General features: G+C 38.5%; 1 protein-coding gene across 1 annotated transcript in view; it reads left to right on the top strand.

The window, feature by feature from the left end:
• SYNPO2 (synaptopodin 2) overlaps positions 1-26,223 on the top strand; it is a 198,535-nt gene that overhangs the window by 150,457 nt on the left and 21,855 nt on the right. The window contains exons 2-4 of the mRNA XM_052641749.1: positions 10,004-10,155; positions 13,399-14,198; positions 16,608-18,793. Coding sequence (XP_052497709.1) covers positions 10,004-10,155; positions 13,399-14,198; positions 16,608-18,793 — 3,138 coding nt within the window. The remainder of the gene's footprint in view (positions 1-10,003; positions 10,156-13,398; positions 14,199-16,607; positions 18,794-26,223) is intronic.

Here is a 26,223-nt window from a genome sequence, read left to right as displayed (position 1 = left end):
AAGCAGTGAAACGTTTGCATTTTATTAAATTTATAGCACATATCTTTTAATATTTTGTGTGACAAAATGAAAACACGTATGGCGTTTTGAATGTTTTGAGGAAGCACTTGCACAAGTTTTTGAACTGCAAGCTCAATCAGTGATTTTTTTTTCATAGAACATCACTTTTACTTTAAAGACTGACTGACAAACCACAATTATTTAGACTTGGGTATTCAGCAGACTTCTTCTAGAAAATGAGCAAAGTGAGCTTGTCACTTCAAGAAAAACAACTGCCAGTATTTGTGTATTTTCAAGGGAAAATCAGAAAGTTGCACCTGCCACCATGACTCTGACAACTTCCCGATACTTAAAGCTACCAAAAAGAGTGGGACGTGATTTAGTGACTAAACAACAACAACAGTACTTAACATTTCTCTGATGAGGTCATTGATGATATTAAGGAGTGTGATTTTGTATATCGTACACTACATGGGGCTGCAAACAGGTGGACATGACTCAGCAACTAACACACACATGCACATGATTAAATGTATCCACATTTAGACCATCTGCATAATTCATTGAACCAATATTTTCTAAATGACTCGTGTATAATGTAACAGAATCACGCATAGGTCAAAGATCTATCCAAAGTGCAAAAGAGACTGGGGGATTTTAATACAATGAAGCATGAAAAGTTCATGGCTATGATTTCAGATTCTACATTGCAGCTTGAGAAACTGTCACTTACTGAGTTTGATGTCGTGTCGTAGAGTATCCAAAGTTATCTGAAGGGCTGTTAAAATACCCTGCCCCTTTCTAACTGCGTATCTGTGTGAAGCTAGATCTTCATACACTTCAGTTAACACAGTGTAACACAACAGCATGAATGCAAAAGCACATGAGAGAATCCAGCTGTCTTGTGTTAAGCTCAGACATTAAAACAATTTAACAGAAATGCAAAACCCATATCACTGTATTCATCAAATTATCTTAGTGCCAGAAAACATGGTTATTTTTCATAAAACATTTGTGTTAACATACTATTGGATTGACGAAAAGTTCGTTTGGGTTTCCTATAAAAATGAACTTTTTGGCCCTCTAAAATTACTGAATTTTAAAATTAATAAATCAGTTATAGATCTTTTTATTTCTAACATGGTAAATACCAATAGATAGAACTCACAAGGACAAAATATTTTTTTAGGTCCTCAATTATTTTTGAGAGTGTAAATAAGTCTTTAGACTAAAATGGTTGAGAGCTGCTGCCTTAGGTCACACACTTTTATATACTAATGATTGATTATATGAACTTCCAGTTAACTAAAACTTTGGAGGATATCATTCCAATTGGCCCTTCTATGAAAGGCATAGTCCTTGATTAACATTCCTGGGCCCCCTGTATCAGGATATCTAGAGCTATGGAAAAAGAGATACATTTTTCAGGGTACATGAGACATATTCACATCTGAAATTAAATAATTTCAGTAAAAACAGCAATACAGGCAAAGTATTTAGGACCTCAGATTATGAATTCTAATCCAGTTCTCTATTAATGTAGCAATACCTTAGGCCTAGTTCTACCTTTAAATAGAAAAACTTCTGTTTTATTTGTTTGGAATGATATTCTTTCTAAAAGATGTCATATGTTTTTCTACATCTAATCAACCTACTGCAATAATTTAAATATTTTAAATGACTTGTGATCATTATTATTAATTCCTATTATTTTACTCAAATACATAGAGGCACTAAGTCTCATTGAGCATGTGGAAGTTTTTTATACTTGAATTAAATGTATTCTGAGTATTTTTTTTTTTAAGATTTTCATGTGTTTTTAAATGTTGGCTTTTACTTTCTTGCTTTGGTGTTGTCTTAACTGTAACATCCTTTAACAAAGCTCATGCTTGCCTCTCCATTTCTAATTTTCTGTAAACCAAACAAAAAAGCTTATTAGAATTGTACAAAATTGAGCAAATAGACTGAAAAAAGATCCCAGATACTTAGAGTGAGGTACAGAAGTTTTAGGTAACTGTATTTTTAACTGTATTTTAACCATTCAAAATACTGTTGAGTATACTTACAGGTTTTTTAGATAGCTAAATTCTTAATAGATTAGGTATTGCAGCATAATTAACATTTAGTTAATAGTTGGGTGTACAGTTAATAAATATAAACAGAGACTTGAGAAACCCATATAGTGAGTTCTAGCTTTATTCTTTTCTGAGTCTTCCTAATTATACTACTTATTTATCTAATCTTTTAGGTTTTACATGTGCTTTTTTTAAATGAGGTCTTGAAAAAAAATTTTTTTTAATTCTGTGTAAATATTTATAAAAAGAAAGTGCATACAGTTCAAAGCCTTTGTGCAATCTTTCAGAATTTAATCCAACAAACGCGTAGACAGGGACATGTCCTACATAAGGCTCTGGCCCATCAGGGTTTTTCTGAAAGAGCTGGGATGTTTACATTCTTTGGAAGGAAAGAAGAGCAGAGAATACCATTCCATATTTGTACTTGTTGGTTTTCTAGCATGGTGGCTGCTTTATAACAGCACATAGCGCTTACACTGTGGCATCGTTTCTGCCTGTGGAATCACATTGGTATGCAGATTCTTAAGTATGCAGCCCCCATGGATTAAGGCCCTCATTCCTGTCAAAGAGAGTTATTTACTTCAGGAATTTTTCCAAAGTTGCTACCAGGAATACTTTTTACTTTTATGGTGACTTGGTCCCTAAGGATAAAGACAGTCATCCAAAAGGAAAACTTTTTGCCAAGTAGCTGGACATATATTTACTGGGCAGAACAGAAAAGTTCCTAATCTTCATCAGTTTGAGAACAGATTATTGAGTGTGGATTCCTAGTGTCTACTTGTATTTTGCACCCATGACCTGACTTGTATAACCTGACTTGTATATATAGTTGAAGAATTCTTTTCACTAGACAATTCGTGTAATTTAATTTCTTATTAAGTTCTTCACCTACTTATCAATGCTTTAATGGAGAAAAGCCTTGCTTAATTTTAGGAATTATCTATTCTTCTTTTAGAACAGTGGCTTTTCTGAAACTTCCTTGCTTGTCCTCAAGTTTTAATCCCCCTCTGTTTCTCCTCCTTTATTCTTGGCAGATGGTGACCCCATACAATTTATCTAGTGTAAGTTCCTGCACTGTCCTGTCTGTCTTGAAATACCAGCATTTGTGTCCATCTTTTTTTTCCTTTTCTGTATCTGAGAAACAGTTGCCCTTTTACCTCTTGTCTTTTTTTTACCTTCTATGTTTGCCGTTAATTCTATCTTTCTGTATCAGCTCACAGTTCATTTGCAGGAAATAGATGCCTCTCTAGTTATTTTAGGGAGAAAAGGAATGTAAGTGCTTATAGAATTGTTGAAAGCTCTGGAAAGACAGGTCCTCCAGAAAAGGCTTCAGACAAGCACTGCAGACCTGGCTATCCAAGGGATTGGCAACATTTGCCACAATCAGGAAATTAAGGAGTCGAAGCTATTGGGCTGGCCCAGCACTGGGTCTAGGGTTACATACCTTAGCTGTGATCTGGGATTAAGACGCTGCCAGTAGAACTGCTTTATCCAGAGTATCAGTCATCTCTACCAGATCTGCAGCAGCAAGATGGATGCCTTACAGTCTAATTCCTCTCTTTGCTTAATTTAGTTTCAAGTGCAAATTTCTTACAGGTACACCTTCTGGTTGAAATTAAATCACACCTAGAACCTAAGCTGAAGGAAAGTCTGGGAAATATTATTTTATCTCCTTTGCTTCTGCTGCACACAAGACACTTTCCAAGGGGCTTGAGACAAAAGTCAAGCAATCCATTTAACTGTTTGCCAGTCTTTTCTACTGACTTTTGATTTACTCAGTTACTAGTTCTACTTCTTATTTATTTATTCCAGTCTAGAGATATTTCCTCCGGAGAAGGCAATGGCAACCCACTCCAGTACTCTTGACTGGAAAATCTCATGGACAGAGGAGCCTGGTAGGCTGCAGTCCATGGGGTCGCTAAGATTCAGATATGACTGAGCGACTTCACTTTTCACTTTTCACTTGCACGCATTGGAGAAGGAAACGGCGACTCACTCCAGTGTTCTTGCCTGGAGAATCCCAGGGACGAGGGAGCCTGGTGGGCTGCCGTCTATGGGGTCGTGCAGAGTCGGACACGACTGAAGCGACTCAGCAGCAGCAGATATTTCCTCAACCTTTTTTTCCATTTCACTGTTTGCATTTCTGCACTAAATTCCAAGATTTTTTACTTCCTACTATTAATATTTTTCTTGGGTTATTATTATTTTTATTACATGGTGTGCTGGTCCTTATTGTTTTCTTTTGCCTTGTCATCCTGAAATTGTTATATTCCTATTGATTTCCAAAAATATTGTGCCACTGTAAACATGACTTCCCAACAACTTGTGTACTCGCTTTTGGTACTAGAAAACCCCTCAGCAGGGGCTGAGGTTGGATTTTGGAATCTGGATAGGAAACCCATTAAAAGTAGGATTATTTGCTTACTTCTAAAACCTTAACTATACATCATTGCTGCACCTTCCACTGACCATTCTGACCATTTTTCTGGACAGCTGATGAATATGGGGTTACCTAAGTCTTCAGTTTAAGAGCCACTTGGGGTGAGGGAATGCTTATTAAATTTTGTCTCAGAAGTATGAGGTAAGTTTTGCCAAAAGCCTGAAGTGGAAAACTGAAGAAGGGCTGGGCTTCAGAAGGAGCTACTTGATCATAGACTACTTTCCAAATTTCCTCAAAATGTTCTTACTTGTCTGAGATCATGTCTCTCATCCTGTCTTGGTTATCCTTAGGCCCCAAGACTTTATTTTATGGATTAAGAATAGCCTTGCATGGGATAGGCTTATTTACACTAATTTTCTCTTTCCTTTTCATGTATTTTAATACATATAGTAGTGGAATTTCAGGAGGAGATTGTCTTGGTTCTACCACTTACTCTGACATCTTTCAAGTGGACTTGTCAATGAACTGTATGTGAAAATATAGCCCATGAGTAAAGATTGAGTTTTGCTGACACGAATCTGACACAACTGATATGTCACAGACAATATACAGAATAGTTAAAGTCCAGGGTTCCATGAGAACTCAAATCTTGTGCTTGCCTTCTAGTCAGCTCTAGAAGATGTGGAAATCAAGCAATAGTAAGTTAATAGAAAAGGAGCTTCTTAAAATTTTACCAGGGAATTATTTATCATAAAAGTAAAAGCTGATACTCTTCTCAGATTTTATTTACAAAGTGAAATAATGTTAAATTTCTCACAGAAGCCTTAACTTTACATTTTCACTTGGTTTCAGTAAAATAAATCTTACCTGACATGGGTCAAGAGGTTGTAGGCAATAGGACATAGTATTTTTTAAATATTTACATTACCAGTATTTCTCTTAGTTATATATCTGATTAAATTGAGAGACACTGAAGGGGAAAATAGTATTTATGGACAGAAGCTCACTCATCTGATTAATGTATTAGGTGTGGAATGAGGTCTCTAAGGGAATGTTTTCAAAGAAAGGGAATTATATCACATGCTCACATAAGTATGTTGTACCAAATCACAGTTTGTAAAAGACAGTTTTACTCAATTTTGAATCTGTAATATATTATTTTACAAATAGTCATAATATCAACTATTTAAAAATTAAAGATTGAAAAATCTTTAAAGATTAATATATATAAAGCTCTTAAAATAATAAAAGAGGAAAAAGGGAAACAAAATAAACAAAATCTGTCTTTCTCAACACTGGTTTATAGACTGACCAGGCAAGTTTTTCTCTTTCTCTAGTCTTTTCCATTTCCTCCCTGACTGTATGCCCTGTATGTCAATTGTTTTTGCACTTCTCTCTCTCTCTTCATTCTAGGGTTCATGGTATAGAAGTTAGACTATTGATGAGGAAGGCAATTTATGTGGTGGTTTAGTTGCTAAGTCGTGTCCGACTCTTGCGACCCCATGGACAAAAGCCCGCCAGGCTGTTCTTTCCCTAGGATTTTCCAGGCAAGGATACTGGAGTGGGTTGCATTTCCTTCTCCAGGGGATCTTCCTGACCAGGGATGAAACCTGGGTCTCCTGCACTGCAGGCAGATTCTTTACCAAGTGATCTACCAGGGAATCCCTGTAATTAGAAATGCAAGCTCTGAAGTCAGAATTCCCGTGTTCAATTTCTGGTCTTAGCTGCATAATTTTAGGCAAAGTACCTCACTTTTCTGAGTCTCTGGTTTCCTCTCCATAAAAATGAGGGTAATGACAGGCCATCTGAACATATACAAGTAGAAGTACATTTATACTTCTCATCAGAGTTTTCTGGAGATAAATGATTTAAGGAAGTAAAGAGCTTAGTATAGTTAAGTGCTCAATTTTAAAAAGCCACTAATATTTACATATTTATATTATTACTTCTTCTGGGAGACAATAAATAGGTTGGTGTTCATCCACAATTCAGTTATAAAATATGTACTTACAGAGGAAAAGACAGGTGAAAAATTATTCATCTTAGATTATGATGAGCTAATACCAAGTATATGTATAAAAACTGAAAATAAATCTAGATATTTTCAAACATAGACAAATTCTATTGGCATGTTCTTTCTGTGTGTGTGTGTGTGTGTGTGTATTTGTGTGTTGTGTGTGTATAGGAAGTCAATGCATTCTTATTCAGTAATCCCTTCTTGAGCACTTCTGTGAGGTGTATGTACATCATGGAACTTAACATATATTATTTCTAATCCTTATTAACCCTCAAGAGAGATCAGATTTATTGGTTTTATTTTACGTTTTGGAAAACAAGAGCTTAAGAAGATAATGCAACTCATCTGACTAAGTTCAGAGGGTTAGTAAGCACTGGGGCCACACGTTTGAAACCTACACCTTCTTTCATCAGAGCTGGTGTTCTCTTCCACTAGGACACATATTTTATGAATCTAGGCCTAATGGCCTGAGGAGAGGACTGGTTGATAAGTTCATTCATAGAGATTCAGCATTGTAAATGTTAACGGTTTTTATGTCCAAACTTACTCTTTTTACCGACAAAGTATTTCATTTTAACAAGTAAGAATATTCTCAGGGGATAAATTTTTTCTTAGATTCATAATAATGCACGATTATACAAATTAGAAAAATGCATAATTGTATACAGAAGGTGAAGATCTTTTATACACTAATACATGTTTATTCTTCATAATACACCTATGAACAGAATCATATTGGTTAAGCTGGCGATTGCAAGGGATATGTCTGGGCACAAATGACTCTGGCAGATAACCTTTGTTTAGTTTAGTCCTATCAAAAATAGAGAAAGAGTAGTCCTTTAGAAAAGCCCTGTGGCAAGGAAAGTATCACCATATTTAACATGGTTCATGAGGGAAAAATAGTTCCCGCTGTTCAGACAGTTGTAAAAGGTCAACTGAGCACAATCACAGCAGTTGATTCCGAATGTTGACCTCAGAATGTACACTCTGAAGGAGTGCTGATGGCTCCTACCACGGTGCTTTTGCTTATTTGGATTCCACTGAAAGCTCCGCTTGACAAGCACAATGATGAATTGCACTTTCCCCATCAAGCAACACATGTTTGGATGATAGACAGCTCTGTTAAGCTGAGGATTTGTTTATCTTCCAAGAACCAATTTTTCATCTTACTCTGCAAACCCATGAAGCTGCTTAAACTCTTATAACTTATTGCTGATAAATGGAGCATCAGCTTCAAGACTGACCTCGGGGAAGGGTATACAGGATATAATGATACATCTGTTTTATCAACATGAAGCCTCTTTGGTCTTCGAAAGGATGAACTTTCTGTTCATATACTAGTACATCTGACTCCACTGAATGAATGATTTTATGCTTCAAAAACATGTTTTATTATCTTTTTTGTTATCTATTTTTAATCTATTTTATTATCTTTAAAAAATTAAATGAATGAAATATCCCTAACTTATATGTTCATTGTTGAGTATTGTTTTGTCCTTGATTTATTAACAACTCTTTCATGATTCTCCATTATAATAATTTCATGCAAGACAACAAAATAAGTATAACTGGCAGTCAATAAACAGATATTTTTCAAAACTGGGTTAACTATTCTTTTTCTCATTGTTTTGGCTGCATCTTTAAAGCCTTGGAAATATTGAATTCATTTAATTTTGCAATAAATTGTTGTGTGCTTTCAAAAAAAGAAGGAATGAGATTGATTTTTTTCAGAAAAGGGAAAGGCCTTCTTATAATTTATGACAATAAAAGAATAGACCCGCCCAGAACAAAACTAACTGAAACACTTCAAATTTCATTAGCATCATTGTTCTGGCACTTAAAGATATGCTTCTGCCTCCAGGAGTATCATGTAAAATGTAAATAAACATGGAGATATAAACTTTAAAGCTATATCAGTCAGCAAATTAATTATCATTTAAGACCTTAGCAAGAATTAGGGGGCAACTGTTAGAGATAAACTGAAATACATTTTGTGCCCAATCAGAAGTGAGCCTGGCTATGAAAACACTCTAAGAAGTGCTGCTCACCTGGTTCTGAGCTCTTTGGACTCATAATCTTGAGTTTAATAGTCAAACAGGGATCCCTTTGGTGGAAAACAGAAGATGATCTTAAAGTATTCCTAACTTTGAGATTGTGTGATCATGATACATGATTCATTAAAAACCATTCAATTCACATTGTAAAATGAAATCTAAAACATATTAGTATCACTTAGGGTCCCAGCAGAAAATAGGTGGCATATTCACAGGAGTAATTAAAGATAATATAGTACAGGCTCGTGGAAGCCAGCGAATGAAAATGAAGCACCCAGAGGTCAAGAGCAGGAAGCTGTTATTACCCTTAGGTCTGAAGAGGCAAGGAGGTGGTGTGTGTTATTGGAACACAACAAGAGTTAAGGCATGGTAGAGTGACAGACAGACAGGAGCTCTGACTGTCTACATCGAGGAGCAAAGCCATTGCCAAACCGTGGCCCAGCAGGTCCAGCAGGGACAGCATTTCCCTGCCCTCTCATTTCCTTTGCTCTTTCTCTCTTGTTGGAGCTTCCTGTTGACCAGCGCCAACCAGGAGTCAGCATGCAAGGGAACTTGGCCACTGCAGTCTCTAGCGGCCAGAAAGCAGAGCCAGAGAGGGTAGAGGATGGGCAGAGAATGACTAGCACAACATTTTACCATAATCGTAATTACACAGAATGTTAACTTTCAGGGAGAACTGTTGCTGTTCCTCACTAAGGACTGGTGGGAGCTCTCTGCTGAATTTCTCTTCTTCCAGCATCTGAAAGTTCTCTTCTAGGTTTGTAGTCAGTTCTTGTTCCACTGAATCTGTGCTAGAATATGATGCAGTCCTTAAACAGGGCTGTTTTTATTTTTTGCAAAATAATCTCTTTTTTTCTTCCTTTTTTGCTAAAGTTTGCTTATTATCAAGTCTTGAATAACTGATTTCAATGAAGGATTTTTCTCTTTGACATAATTCTTAACATCTTGCTGCCTAATATCCCTCATTTTACTGGAAGGGTTTTCATCAGTTTATTGAGCTGTATAGCTCTCTCCTTAAACTCATTGCCCTGCCATACATCTTGGTGTTCCACCCACAATGAGAAGGCTCTTAAAATTTATTTTAATGAGAGAAGCCATGTTATGATTAGATCAAGCTTCACAGTATGAAATATTTGTTTTTAATCTATAACTAAGTTAAACCTCTGTCTTCGCCATTCTTCACTATTCTTTATTTCATTATTCTTGTTCCTTCACCATAGATTTACTTTCTTTTTTGTCTACTTACCTAGAAAGCTATGAATTGAATGTTTGATAGTATGGTATGTAATAAATTGTAACACGAGTGAGAAGTGTTTAAGATTGTCTTATAAGTTAACAGGTGAATTAAAACTCAGGGCTGATATTAGTTTGCAGATCTATTTACTACTCTCAAGTAAAAATTTCTCCAAGACAGTAGCATGTTTTTTTTTACAAGTTATATAATTCTAATTATTGCATCCTTTTTTACCCCACTCAGATCAGAAGCCAGAGCAAAGCCTCCGGGTCTGGGCTCTGTGAGGGGGATGAAGTGGTTTCTATCAATGGCAACCCTTGTGCAGACCTCACCTACCCAGAAGTCATCAAGCTCATGGAGAGCATAACAGACTCTCTCCAAATGCTCGTCAAAAGGTAAAAAGATTTGTTGGAATATTTATTTTCTCTTGAAACTACATGGCAACAATTACAGCTCCTACTGTCATATAAACTGTTCTCTATGGGGAAGCGAGGGTGCTCTGTATGTTAGTATAAACAGAAAAACCATAGTGTTTGGAAAATGGTAATTCTAATCAGCTGAATTTTCTGGTTAATTGAGAATTAACTTGAAAAGTTTGTTTCAAGAATTTTGTTGAAAATCTTAGGTATTTTAGACCACTTCCTTAGGAAGCTTGGCTTTGGTCAACAGGAAGTCCAACAAGAGAGAAAGAGCAAGGGAAATGAGAGGGCAGGGAAATGCTGTCCCTGCTGGACCTGCTGGGCCACGGTTTGGCAATGGCTTTGCTCCTCGATGTAGACAGTCAGAGCTCCTGTCTGTCTGTCACTCTACCATGCCAGGGATAAAACTCATGTCTCCCACATTGCAGGCGGATTCTTTACCACTGAGGGGCTTCCCTGGTGGCTCAGATGGTAAATAATTCACCTGCAATGCAGGAGATCTGGGTTCTATCCCTGGGTCAGAAAGATCCCCTGGAGAAGGGAATGTCAGCCTACTCTAGGATTCTTACCTGGGAAATCCCAAGGACAGAGGAGCCTGGCGGGCTACAGTCCATAGGGTCGCAAAGAGTTGACACACAGAGAGACTAACACTTTCACTTTCACTTTCTTTACCACTGAGTCATCTAGGAAGCCACATACAGCGTTACCCCCCTGGTAATCATTCAATATGATTCCATTTCTATACAAACACGAACATACTTTGGCCAAAATCTTGTGACAATAAAGAAATCTCACCATTCTCTCACAATCTCCCATCTAAACGTTTACCCTCAAGTCCAGTGTGTAAACCACGGAGATTCTACTTATTTATAAAGCTGCCATTTGCTTTTTCGAGGCATCTAATAGAATCCTTGCCAAGTATAGTCACAGTGTTGGCCATTATTACATTTAAATCTCTGAGGTATTTGAAGTTCCGTCTTTGTAAAGGTCTAATCACGTCCAAAATAGGAGAAAAACCTTTTCTAATTTATTCCCCTTTAGTGTCTTTGCTGATTTAATGAGGCCAGTCTCTTCAGAACACACTTGTAGAGTGGAACATCCCCTACTAGTTCTTGTTTTGATGACTGTCATTGGGAAAGTCTTTGGTGGTTTAAAGCTGAGTCTTAGGTACAGATTTACTTTTAAAAGTAAATGGACTAGTTCTCTGCTACTTTTAATAACTGGAATCTTGATTATTATTATTTTATCTTAAGTATTTTTATTTTTACAAAATAAATAAATAATTACAGAGATTTTAAATGAAATCTCTAATTAAAATCATCCCCAAAGTAATTATCACCATCATCACTACCATACCTACAAATCTGGATATCTGAACATTGTCTCCTGGAATTAACTATTTCTCTTGCTCATGTAACTGTCATCTGTCTCTAGAGGACAAGTGATTTACTTTTCCTGGGCTATTACCCAGAGATAGCTGGGTCAGACTATCAGCATTGTCTCTATTATTGTAAATTTTATTTAAATGTTTTATACACACACACACACACACACACACACACACACACACACATAATCATGACACATAAATTTTGGAATTAAGTACCTATGTGCACTGAATGGAAATGAGCATTTTAAGGTATAAAGCTTTATTTAACCTCTAATTCTTTTATGATTTGTATTCATGTATATCTATCCATTTTATTTTGGCTACCAATAAATGTTAATATTTATCTGACCCATTTGCCTGTGTTACAGTCTGTAAAGCTGGAATGAATTCACACTACTCTCTTCTCAGCTTCATAATTTATTGCTAATATAATTCAAAGTGATTTAATCTACTTCTATCTCAAGACCTTCCTAAATTAACTCTGCCCTTTTGAAATGCTTAAATTTCAGTTGCATAGAGTGTATTCATCACTTCCTAGATAAGAAATATTTAATTTGCTTTCACCATGTTTTAAAAATACTATAATTTTTTTTTGCTATTACCAGGAAGCTCTACAGATTATTTGCACAGAGAAAGCTGGATTTCATTTGATTGTTAGCTTGTGCTTTGTTTATTTTTGTTTTGCTAAATTCAGTGAAAAGCAAAGTCAAGAGTAATTATTTTGAATATTGGTCTAAATTTTACTACTACATAAATTCTAAGGTGAATTCCTTCGAATATAATAGAAGTATGGGCTCACTCCCTTCAATAAATGATCCTGCATTAGTTAGGGTACTTTTGAGGGAAAAAGAATGGGACTGAGATAGATGCCACTGCTTCTTTAAAAAATTTACAAATGTAAGAAATGAAAGCATCTCCTACAGCTGTTCTGTGAATGATGCTTCTCTTCTAAAAGCAGTAAGAGTTTAAATTAGAGTTTCATGCAAGAAGTCATTTAACCCTTAACTGACTTTGCTTCTTGCAAACACAAATTTGCAAAACCAGCTGGGAACAGTTAAGGTCAAAATAAAAAGACTGTGGTGAACAGCTGAGGGCTCCTTATCTGAGCGATTAAGGAACAGTTTGACTTCAGAGATCCTATAAGGAAAATGCTCCAAGTGACAAGTTCAAATAGAGAAGGAGAGACATTTCAGATTATAAATACTCCATGACTCAATGATTCATTGCAGCATGGAAAGGATTTCTTTTTGCACAAGAGTACTGGGCTGGGGTCCACTTATTACAAAACACATGCTCATTGGAGCTTAAAAAACAGCTTCTATTTCATTCCTTTCAAGAAAGCACAGCCTCTAAAAGGATTACTTGAGTTATCTGTATACTAATATTGCTCTGAAGCTGCTGAATATGTTTATAAAACTTTACAATATGCAGACCTAACTCAGTCAATGAGACATTACAATGCTTTGTCATATTATAACAAACATGATTGTTTGAAAACACCCCAATAATTATAGGTGAAGGGCATCCATATAGCTATAACCTATGCTTTAAAAAAAAAAAGAAAAAAAAAGTGAATTTAGGATGGATTTTGGTTTTATAAACTTTTGTGAGCATTTTTGCTTTGCTTTACAGACAAGTTTATTTGGAAGATCTTTAAATAATAATATAAACATGTTGCCAAGTTCTGTTTTCAAATATGTTGCAGCTGACATTTAGCGGGAAATATTTTTACTGTATTGTATATTAGACATCATACAAGTGTCAGGAAGTTCTTTGGCAGGTGTAATACACTCTGATTTAACTGTCTGGACTAATTTTCCTGTGTGCAGACCATCCAGTGGAATAAGTGAAACTTCGATCTCTGAAAGTGAAAACAAAAACCAGGAGAATGTCCCCCATGAAGGGTACGTGGAAAGTACCACCCTACAGATTCGACCAGCCACAAAGAGCCAGTACAGAGAGTTCTACATGGTCCCTGTCAAGAGTGGAGCTCCCCTAGCTGAGGAGCAAGCGAGTGGTGCTGGTTTTTCTGGGAGCATAAAAGAAGAAACAGGCCTGGCCCCTCACACGTCTGACTCTGAAAGTGGACGCTCACCAGAGGAGATTATCTTAAGTGAGAAGGCAGAAGCGGGGCAGCCAGGCACTGTGGTTGAGCTGCAACTGTCCCTGTCACAAGAGAGACACAAGGGCACGAGCGCCGCCGTAGTGGCTCTCCTGGGAGCAGAAAAATCTAAGTCTCCTGACCCAGAGCCTAATTTACAGCATGACGGGCTTGTCCACATAAATTCTGCCCCCACTATCGAGAAAGAGGACCCTCCTCGGAGGTCCAGCAAGACAATCCAGATCTCCAGTGGCCAGGGGCTGAGAGTGATCCAGGGAAATGAAGCGGCAGACACGGGGCTGCCCCGCGTGGAGGTGACCTTCGACTGCTCTGACAGGCAGAAGACGGAAGGGTGCAGGCTTCAGGCAGCAAAGGGGTGTGTGGATTCTCCAGTGGAAGGAGGGCAGTCAGAAGCACCTCCTTCTCTGGTATCCTTTGCAGTCTCATCAGAAGGCGCGGAGCAGGGAGAAGATCCACGCTCAGAAAGGGATCACAGCAGACCTCACAAGCACAGAGCGCGCCACGCACGTAAGTCCTGCCCTGGGAGCACTGCTGGGCAGCTGGAAGGGGCTTGGGAGCTTAGGGCGCTTTGCTGCTGGTTCGCCTGCCTGGATTGTTTCTTTTAAAGGTTTTTCTTATGTCTTTCATTGACTTTTTTTTTTTTTTTTTAACTAATGCACAAAATAACAAACATGAAATTGTAGAAAACACCAATTTCTGAACTGGAAGTAATAAGTTTTAACTTTGTAGTAGATTTGAATGTTTTTAATGCACTTTCTTTCCTTCCCAAAGACATGGGGACTGTTAAAGAAAATACTAAAGTTAATGTGCCTTTTTTGATTTGTCTCATATTCCATGTTAAAATAGCATTTGAGAGTCTTTGCAGTCATGTGGATGCTGAGTTTAAATGTCAAAAACGGTGGAGTTTGCTGCGGAGAGGTGTCTTTAAAACACAGGCTCAACCACTGATATTAAAAGCAGATCCTCGTTTTGAAAAAAAATCATTGTGCAGCATGATGATGCTTGCAGAAGGGAGTTTGATGGACAAGGACATGTGCAAAACTGAGCAGTTACATGATCCTCTCCGTTTTGTTAAGTTTTCACTAGACTGCAAAGCATCTCATCTACCTTCTAGACACAGAAGTCAATCCCCAAGGCCATGTGAAGTCATTTAAATGTCTCCCAACTCAAGATATATTTTAAAATCAAGGCCTTTTATGGTGTTTTATTTTACCCAGGAGAGTGATTACAGAAAGGCGAATGAAGATAGGAATGGCAGTTGGGTTTTATGATTTCTATCATTTTCTTTCATGAACTTTTTAAAAACAAATTTGGAATTGCATTTAGGCATTTGAGGAGGTAAAGGTTGACTATCAAAGGCACTTGAATGTATGAGTGATACACAACAGTAATAATCTTGGTTATTCAAAGTAGTATATTAATTCTCCTAACTACTGTTATTCCTTTTAAAGCATATTTTTAGCGTAACCATGTGTAGCTGAATTGACAAGTGCTGTTAATCATTCCTTATACTTTAAGCATCTGTATGCATCTTCACATTTATAGCATATTAAACAAGTGTAGTAAGGCAGCACTCACATACTTTACATGTTGGCAGCGAAGTTAGCAACAACTGCGCAACTGTGACTGTCAATTTAATAGTAAGTTGTATAACACTAGTCAAAAAGGAATTACATTTAGGGATGACCATGCTTTTTACTGTTTTCTCTAAGTAAAATTTGATTACCAGTGAATATCTGTAATTTTGTTGTAAAACTATTTTGAGTCTATTTTATTTTTTAAAAATTAGCCATTAAGTCTGGTTTTTTTCCCCCAGTCACAAACAGAGGTAATTTTCAATCAAAAACAATTTTTTTTAATGTCAAATTTTTACTTAACTCTTTTGAGGAATTCAAAAATTATCTGTGAATCATGCTTATTTTTATCATTAATAGTGCTATAAGTTAACTTGCCACCAATTTATTTTTTATAACAATATTAATATTAAAATTTTAAATATAAATTTTTGTTTTTCTAAAACTGTCAGGTTCTCATTATACATGACTTGATTTCTGTATCATTTCTACCCACAGCTATAAAGGTTGCTAGTAATATAATTTAAAATTTCCCCAAGATTTACACTTATTCTTGCTGTAACTAAAGTAGAATTATATTTCCAAGAGAGCGATGCATTTATGAACAACTTTATCTAGACAACTTTGTAGCTAAAGTTTCTTAGATATAGTCACAATAACTTTATACTCTGAATTATTGCTCATTATTGATTCAGTACCTTCAATTATTATTCATTACCTTTTAAATTTTATTTTTATTTAGTAGCTTTGAATGCAAAGACTTTGGGGGAATGGCAAACTAAAAAAAAAAAAGAAAACCTAAATATTTAAACTCATTACATTAAAAGATTTAAGTAAACAATATTTTCTTATTTCTCCCTCCCTCCTTTTTAAAATGCTTGGAAATGTTTTATATTAACATTTTATTTTTAAAATATGAAAATGCAAGGTATGTCCTAAGTTATTTTTGGAAAATATTATGTCCTTCATTTATTTCCATTGTAATTTTAATTATATCCAATTAACTGACATTTATTTTCCAGTGTTTATTGTTAAAGTTTAAGGAGCTATACAGAAACAAACTATGAGACATATTCTAATCAATATAAAAATGTATTTGTAGAAAAAAATGAAGTGACATATATGTGCAAGTTATATCTATATTATATCACCATATATATCAATATAGAAGTATACATTTTGAAAGAAGAAAGAGAAATGAGTTGGATTGCATCACAATTTAGTACCCAATTGTAAACATGTTTTTTCTGTATTTCTTTTCCCCCAGGAGAGTTGATTTCTGGATTGCTATGCAGTCTTCCTTGAACTCATCAACTCAATGTAATCTTTGTATTTTCCCTAGGGCTCAGGAGGAGTGAAAGCTTATCAGAAAAGCAGGTGAAAGAAGCAAAATCTAAATGCAAAAGCATTGCCCTCCTTCTGACAGATGCCCCCAACCCCAACTCCAAGGGGGTGTTGATGTTTAAGAAGCGTCGAAGGAGGGCCAGGAAATACACGCTGGTCAGCTACGGGACTGGTGAACTTGAGCGAGAGGCAGAGGAGGAGGAGGAAGCCGGCGACAAAGAGGATCCATGTGAAGTAGCGTTTCTGGGTGCAAGCGAATCGGAGGTGGATGAAGAATTGTTGTCTGACACTGACGACAACACACACGTTGTGAACTTTGACTGGGATTCTGGTCTAGTGGACATTGAAAAGAAACTGAACAGAGGGGACAAGATGGAGATGCTGCCAGACACCACAGGCAAGGGGGCCCTCATGTTTGCCAAGAGGAGGGAGAGAATGGACCAGATCACAGCCCAAAAAGAGGAGGAGAGGGCGGGTGGAGTGCCAAGCAGAGAGCCAGACGCTGCCCAGACAGCAGGCCTGAGAACCGCGACGTCTTACCAAAGGCAGGAGGAAGAGTCGGTGAGAGTGCAGAGCTCTGTGAGCAAAAGCTACATTGAGGTGAGCCACGGTCTCGGCCATGTGCCCCAACAGAACGGCTTCACTGGGGTGTCTGAGACAGCAGAAGCTCAGCGGATGATCCCTGTGAATAGAACAGCCAAGCCCTTCCCGGGGTCTGGGAACCAGCCGGCAACCCCCTTCTCTCCAAGCCGAAACGTGACAAGTCCCATCGCTGACTTTCCTGCGCCCCCACCTTACTCTGCAGTCACACCCCCACCTGAAACCTTCTCCAGAGCAGTGTCGAGTCCAACAGCTGGCCCAGCACCGCCCCCTCCGTGGCCCCAGCCTGCCCCATGGTCCCAGCCGGCCTTTTACGATTCATCGGAACGAATAGCTTCCCGGGATGAAAGGATTGCGGTGCCAGCAAAAAGAACGGGGATATTGCAAGAGGCCAAAAGGAGAAGCACGACAAAACCCATGTTCACTTTTAAAGAGCCCAAAGTCAGCCCCAATCCTGAACTCTTGTCACTTCTTCAAAATTCTGAGGGTAAAAAGGGCCCTGGAGCGGGAGCAGATTCCGGACCTGAAGAAGACTACCTCAGTTTAGGAGCAGAGGCTTGTAACTTCATGCAAGGCTCCTCTGCAAAACAGAAGACCCCGCCTCCTGTCGCTCCAAAGCCTGCTGTCAAGTCCTCATCCTCCCAACCAGTCACTCCGGTTTCTCCAGTCTGGTCGCCAGGAGTGGCTCCAGCGCAACCTCCTGCCTTCCCCACATCCAGCCCGTCACATGGCACCGTGGTCTCCTCCATCAAAATCGCGCAGCCTTCTTACGCTCCCGCCCGGCCTGCAAGTGCTCTGAACCTGGCTGGTCCTTTCAAAGGCCCACAGGCAGCGGTAGCCAGCCGGAACTATACTCCCAAACCAGCAGCTCCCACACCGACAGTGAACGCTGCTCATGCTGGTGCAGTGGGAGCATCCAATGAGCTTCCAGGAATGAGTGGGAAGGGAGCCCAGCTCTTTGCTAAGAGGCAGTCAAGGATGGAGAAGTACGTGGTAGATTCGGACACCGTGCAGGCCCACGCTGCCCGGGCTCATTCTCCCACCCCGTCTCTCCCTGCCGGTTGGAAGTACTCCTCCAATGTCCGAGCGCCTCCGCCTGTGGCCTACAATCCTATCCACTCCCCCTCCTACCCACCGGCTGCTGTCAAGTCTCAGCCATCAGGCCCACAGGCCTCCAAGACAGGCAAGAAAAAGGGCAAGAAACCCCTCAATGCTTTGGATGTCATGAAGCACCAACCCTATCAGCTTAATGCGTCCTTGTTTACTTTCCAACCTCCAGATGCGAAGGACGGCCTCCCCGCAAAGCCATCGGTTAAGGTCAGTTCAGTGCCAGCTGCGAAGCAAGCTCTTCCTCCTCGGCCAGTGAACGCTGGCTCGCCCACTGATGTGCAGGCCTCCTCTGTGTACTCCGTGCCAGCCTATACCTCTCCACCTTCCTTCTTTGCTGAGGCCACCTCACCGGTCAGCGCTTCCCCAGTGCCCGTGGCCATCCCCACCTCTCCAAAGCAGGAATCAGCCTCAACATCCTACTTCGTGGCACCAAGGCCAAAGTTCTCAGCAAAGAAGAGCGGTGTCACAGTTCAGGTGTGGAAACCATCTGTGGTGGAAGAGTAATCTTTTAGCCGAAGCTGAGTGTCCACTTTGCTTGAAACGAATTGTTTGCAGTGTTAACTTGAGTCCCAGAGAATGCCTAGCAAGTCCTCAACTTACTTAATTTCAGATGTCACCTCCCAATCTGGGTCCAAGAAGCAGAATGTTTTTAATGAGTCAGAAATCTAACTCAGATTGACTTAAAACATATTTATCTTCTTTGCACAGTTAAAAAAATCTGGGAACACCCCCAAATAGACATGGGCCATTGTATTAAGTAAGCAGGATACTTAGGGTTTATGCATTTAGCCACAAGACAGTGATCAGTGTTATCAACATTAGGACACAGTCTTTATGTGACAGAACAGCTGTGTTCCTACAGTGAAAAGGTTCGATTATAGTGAAAATATAACATGATTGACTGATGTTTCCTTTCTAAGTAGTGCTTTATCTCTATTACTAGTATTAAGGGATAAGAAATTTATTGAGGACAGGGATCAGCTCTGATCTGTCAACCTCAGCCACCTGCTTGATGTCACAGAGAACTTGGGGATTGTTGGAATGTACATAGTTGACCAAGGTAGATAAGAAAGAGGGGATTAATTATTATGGAGTACTTATTATCTACCAGGCTTCTTGCCAGATGTTTTATATATATTAGCTCATTTCAAAGACTTCTTTAAAGTAAACTGGCTGGGCAAGAAGGATAATTATTCTTACAGGTTGATTCCCATCCTCCCTCCCCAATTACTTAAGAAACTCAGTTAGTACCTCTCCAATTGCCCATGAAAGCGTAAGTTTGTTTTCCTCAGCTGAGGCAAGCGGGAGAGTACATAAAGGAGGAACATATCAAAAGGTGGGTAGGCTTCAGATAAAGGCACATGTGTGACCATTGTTTTCCTTTTGGAAACCATGTGTTTGGGAGGTTAAAGACTCTGGGTTACTGAAGGGTTACTGACTCTGGGGGCTGACTGTGAAGCACAAGGAACCCCATGTGTGTGGAGGCTGCAGGGTGAGAACACACAGTTATTAGCATCATTTCTGAGTGACCTCACGGAGTTTTTTCTTCTGTTTATTATTTTCTTTCTGACCACTGTTTCTCCCACTGTTCCTGGCAATTCTATTCTTGCACTTTCATTTTATTATCTATATGTGATGGACCAGGAGGATTAAGGCAAGGTTACCTTGTAAATTTGGATTGGTCACACACCATGTCATCATCCAGCTGGCTCTGAAGTCAATAATGTTTCTGACAGTAAACCTGAAGACCTTTCTCATATCTATTTTAAGTCCAAGTCTGACCAACCACGGAAACTATTCAACATGAATTAATGTAGAGAACCACAAAGCATTTTTGACAACTCCAAGGAAAACCATCTTCTCAATAGAAGAGATATGTCTAGAGACTTCTCATAAAAGTGTGCCTGGTGTGAGGGTACATGGTACCATGTTAATCCTCTGAAAATATCTGTATTCCTGTTCTTTTTCTGCTGTCACTGTCAATCGGCTATATTTTCACTATCCTATTAAAATATTACTCTCTTCTTTATCTGTTCAATGTATTTTAAAAAAATTCCTGTATGAGCTGTTCTAAGTCATTTTTCCTGATAGTTCACTTATATCACTCTCCAAATATCTGAGTTTCTTTTCTGTGAACATTTCCACTTCTCTGTACACTGCAAAACTGCAAGCCATAGGTATTTCTGTGATATAACACAGAGGAGAATTAAGTTAGCTACAGAACAATGGGGCTTATTCTTTTTCTCTGGAAAATCTTCTATTGGCTTTGATGGCAATTTACCTAGAGGTTAGAACCACAGGATGTAGCTTGGCCTCTTTTTTTTTTTCCCTTTTTGGGAAATCAATTAGGAAGATTCATACAGGATAAAGGAAAAAGCAGTCTATCCATTATATAATACTATTGTTTGTACTACTTGTTCCCTGGAAAGGAAGTCTGTTGAATGCTGTGCATTTTGCATTCTTTTCTAATAGAACAACCAAAAAAGGCATCTTAAGATGAAGCAGGAAAAGAGATCGTTTTTATAACTTTGCATTCTTAACACAGCATTGAAAGAACGGCATGAATTAGGGAGAAGACAGTGGAACACAAGGTAGTCAATTCAAGTCCTCTGGTTCAAAAGTATCCTAGAATGGTGATGACCCGCAAGTATCCCCAGTTGTCCAGTGGTTTGTGGTATGTAGGAATGAGGAGTGTTTGGGGTCTGTTTCCTGTAGGACAGGTGGCCATCTGAGCAGAGCTACTATTTGGAGTTGATGACTAAAGACACAGCTAACATGGCTGAGACTGTCATGGGGTTCCCAAAAAGCTTCTAAGAAGCATGGCAGGTATGTAGTCAAAGCATCCACAACTTCGACTGGGAGCTGGTAGCATAGCTCTCATCTGGAACCATACAGTCCCAAATTATGGAAAAGGCAGAGAATCTTCCAGAATTGTATCCACAGCAGAATCTAACTTCATCCTGAGAGATGAAGGCATGGAGGGGAGAAGGACTAAGCCAACTCCCTGGAGGAGAAGAGATTTTTTTGTCTTTTTTCCTCAGCCAGGGAGCCCCTGGGAACTTGCATGCAGAATAAGCTGGGTGTGTCACCTCTCAGATTAGAGTTCTGGAAATGATGTCAGTGTGGCAGGTGGGAGACTTAGGACTCATGACATCAGCTTCCTTCCCACTGGACACCCTTTGAGTTCTGGATGTTGTTGGCTTTTCTTGGTAGCAGATGTTTCAGTGGGTTAGTTGACTGGTTTGAGGGTATGAGGAGGCTTGGCCTTTGTTAGCTTTATTTCTATGCAGAACACCTATGAAGTCAGTTTTCATCACCAACACAATGGCAACGTTCATTTACTGAGTGCTTGTGTTATGTTAGGCACCTTATGTACATTATATGGTTTACAGGCACTGGAATATAAAATAAAATGTAACGATAGTCACTGACTTCCTACAAGACCTTATGCAAATTTCTTTCCACCAGTGTCCCCTTAATAATGTCTCTAACCTTTCTTCCTGGAATGTTGTACCATACTGAGTACAGCACACAAGACCAGATATTCTATGAAGAAAGGTGCTTTGTAAATTTAAGTACACATACTCCTCTCAGTCCTATAGAAGGGCAGATTGAATCACAGAACTCTTAAGATTGGGGATCTAACCATTGCCACTTTGATCTTAGAACAGTTACAGTTTTGTTTCTAATATTTCAATAATAAACACATTCTTCTTTGAGAGAAGAAAATCACACTGTTTCTGCATTTTGAATATTCATTGATAGTATAAAGCATACATTTTTAGGAATATGTTTTAGAAGACACATTGGGGCTGTCATTTTGAAGCATGTAAAAGTTAGTACTTCAAAATATTTCTAGTATGATTTTTAATGATAACATGTATCTCATTTAATCTTCACAAGAAGCAACTCATCTTAACTATAGGAAAATTGATCTGAGTTACAATAGTTCTTGAGACTAAGCCAGGGTTCTTTAACTCTTCAAGATAGTGCTGATTCCTTTCAGAACGTGGGTTTCATAGCGCTACTGAATATTATCACACAGCTGAATTCTAGCCTGGCAGCAAGAGTCACATCTGATATGTTAAGAACAAATGATCTGTGTTTAAAGGGAATGGACTAACTTATGCGGGACCACTGTTTTGTTTAGTTACTAGCTTAAAAAAACTTTGAAGGCCGTTTTCCGCTGACAGGCATATCATACACTCTGACTGCAGCACTTTCACAGAAGTCTCTTGAGAACACAAGAAGACACACGGCTGTTAGTGTCTGAGTTTGGATTTAATCTTCCAAACAAAAGTTTTTTGCTTTGTATCATTTAATCCAGTTATAAATTCGAGAACCTACAAGCACCCATATTCTACGGGTGAATTCCTGAAATCTATTGCTATTTTATGAGTCACCACTGGCCGAGCAGGAAGGGTATTTGAAGTCATGGTCATCAAAAAGAAGTGATTGTTTTCTAAAAAGCTAAATGCTTAAAATGTTTCCAGAGGGAAGCAGTGGGCTGTGTTCTCATTCCCTCTTACAATCAGAGTCGTTGAGTTTGTTATAAAAATTGTTAAAAGTTCATGAGAAAAATATGTAAATTCTGAGAACCAACATCATATTCCCAGAAGCACTGACCCTTGCGGGTCTCAAGTCCCCTTATCACTGGACTCTGGGGGACATAAAGACTCATGTAACACTTCGGTGCCACTGAGTTTGTCAACAAGTATTCTGGGAAAAAGCAAAATTGAATTCTTCTGTAGACTTCCCACCAAGATTGGCCAAAGGCCATAAAACAAGCTAGTAAATTCCCACAGGACCCAAACACCAGGCAAAATTGCTAAAAGGCTAGTCTGAGTTAGAAAGTAAAAGGAAAAAAATTACAGACCATCCTGTGAGACATCAGGCCAATAACAGCCAAAAGCCCCCAAATCAGATTATCTTTTCCTTGATGTTATCAGGTACAGCCAGTTTCTTAAATTAAAAAAAAAAAGAATATTTCCATAGTATGTATATTTTTATACTGAATTACCATTTGGCACTTGGAAATCATAGACCTTACTGAGTGAGTGAGTGAGTGAAGTCACTCAGTCGTGTCCGAATCTTTGTGACCCCATGGACGGTAGCCCACCAGGCTCCTCTGTCCATATGATTTTCCAGGCAAGAATACTGGAGTGGGTTGCCATTTCCTTCTCCAGGAGATCTTCCCAACCCAGGGATCGAACCCAGGTCTTCCACATTGTAGGGCAGACACTTTACCATCTGAGCCACCAAGGAAGAGCCCATAGACCTTACTACTCAGAAGCAACTGAATGAAGAGAAATTTAATTTAGAAATATCAAATCCTGTCAGATATTTCATAGATTCCTGATTTTATCAGAGCTATGCCAGCTAATAAAGTATTTCTTAAGTATAAAAAGTTAGACTTCTACAGGATCCTATAGTTAAATAGTTGTTATTGATACACAGAATTTCATAAATTTTCATTTTTTTCGTTCTAAATGTAAAGTTCCTCATGTTTACCTCTGTTTGTACCTCATTCTTGTGTTTATCTAAATTTTGTGTGCTTCATGACTGATGAAATACATTCAGGGTCCCTAATAAAAGTAATTACAAGGACCTACTTTCCAGCCGACACTTCTTCCTCTGTGCTGTGCTCAGTCGCTCAGTTGTGTCCAGCTCTTTGCAACCCCATGGACTGTAGCCCGCCAGGCTCCTCTCTCCATAGGGGTTCTTCAAGCAAGAGTACTGGAGTGGGTTGCCATGCCCTCCTCCAGGGGATCTTCCCAACCCAGGGATCCAACTCAGGCTTTCCACATTCCAGGTGGATTCTTTACAGTCTAAGCTACCAGGGAAGCCCCTTCTTCCTCTACCTGGTAATAGTAATAATAATATTTAAAATCATAACATTCCAATATACCAAGGAGGAATCCTGCCCTCATAGCCCCTACTTCTTGAGCTTCCTGATAACTATTATTAGGTGTTCATGGAATATAAACACAGATCACAATTAGCTCTAAGTTGAAAAGAAATGCACATTTAGGGAATAAATTAAGAAAAATTTTCTTCTTGGAACTAAATATCAAAAAAAACAGTAAGTATTTTAAATTGTTCTTCAGGAGACATTTTAGAAGTCAGAGAGAGTCTTTGATATCTTTAGTTAGTGGAATAATCTGTTCTCGAGACCATACAAAGACCCTGAGTTTAGATTACAGTTCAAGTACAGATGACATGGGTGGGGATGTAAGCTGTAACAGTCATTCACACAATCTCATAAGATCTAAGGAAAAGATAGGGTGAGGGGATGATGTATTAAGTTTCTACTAAAAGCCAGGAATGGTCATAAATATTTTATGTAAATTATAATACCTAACATTAACTGAGCACAAACTTTGGGCCCTGAGTTGTCCCAAGTATCTTCATAGATTCTTTTTTTTAAAAAAATGGAGATATAATTGACATATAACATTATATTACTATTAGTTTCAGGTGTACAATATAATAATTTGATATTAGTATATATTGCAAATTGATCATCACAGTTAAGCCCAGCTATAACATCCATCATCACACATAGTTACAAATTTTTTTCCTTACGATAAGAACTTTAAAAATCTACTCTCTTAGCAACTTTCAAATATACAATACAGTATTCTTAACTATGGGCTTCCCTGGTGGCTCAGATGGTAAAGAATATGCCTGCAGTATGTCAGATCCAGGTTCAATCCCTGGGTTGGGAAGACACCATGGAGAAGGGAATGCTTACTCACTCCCACATTCTTGCCTGGAGAATTCCATGGACAGAGGAGCCTGGCAGGCTACAGTCCATGTGGTCACAATGAGTCAGACATGACAGCAGCTAACTTTTTCACCTTGTTTTTTCATTGTTAATTGCAGTTACATGCTACACAATATCCCCAGGACTTATTTATTTTGTAACTGGTAGTTTGTACCTTTAACCACCTTCACCCCTTTTGCCCACCCACACCTCCACCCCTCTGGTAACCACCTCCAATTATCTTTTATAATCAGCAGTCCTTATGAGATAGGTATCACCATAATCCTCAGTTTATAGATGGGATTCTGAGGCACAAACAGGCTGAATATCTTGCCCAAGATCACACAGTATTAAGCAGCGGACCCTGGATTTCATGTCGACCTACACCCTTAACCAATGACATTGTGATTTAATTTACTCAGAATTACCCTGAAAGTGAAGGCACTATTACTTCCATTCATAGGTGAGGTATCTGAAGCTCAGAGAGGCTAACCAACTTGTCTGGCAATCATCAAGCTTTCAAGTAGTGGGCTAGGGTTGGAACTACATACTTATCTGACACCCAAGCCCAGGCTCTCCCTTCAGTACAACATGAACATGTCCCACTCTCTGAGACCTGTTAATTGTATCTTCACCAAACTATCCACCAACAGCCGACTGTATATTGCTTAATGGATGGCTTTTACTATGTTGGGTGACATTAGAAAGTACCCCACTACTTTCATAAGATTGCTTATAAAATCAGATGCTATAATAATATGTTGGAAGTGAAAAAACAGTCTAAAAAGAAGCCTCTGTTTTATAAGTGGAAATAGATTTCACAGTGATTTTGTATTTTTGAATTCCCAAAATTCACTTTTCTTTCAGGATGAAAAGGTGACATTTATGGGCTGTGGGTAGTGAGGAATGTCATTTAAAAAAAAAAAAAAATCAAAGGCTCTACATAAAAGGAAGTGCTACCCTTCATGCCTTTCCCACTAAAAGTAATTCAAGGAACTTTCTTATCATGATGAATCAGCACGCAGCTTGGCTTGCTACTAAACCAATAAGAACTTGAGACATTTCAACAAGGATAATTCTAAACAGAATAATGCTGTCAGAGTCACAAGTTTTCAGTGTTTCAAATATATCTAAAACC

The sequence above is a fragment of the Budorcas taxicolor genome, chromosome 6 (genome assembly GCF_023091745.1).
Source record: "Budorcas taxicolor isolate Tak-1 chromosome 6, Takin1.1, whole genome shotgun sequence".
Classification (NCBI taxonomy): domain Eukaryota; kingdom Metazoa; phylum Chordata; class Mammalia; order Artiodactyla; family Bovidae; genus Budorcas; species Budorcas taxicolor.
The sequence above is the reverse complement of the archived record's forward strand: the minus strand, read 5'-3'. Positions and strand labels throughout refer to the sequence as shown.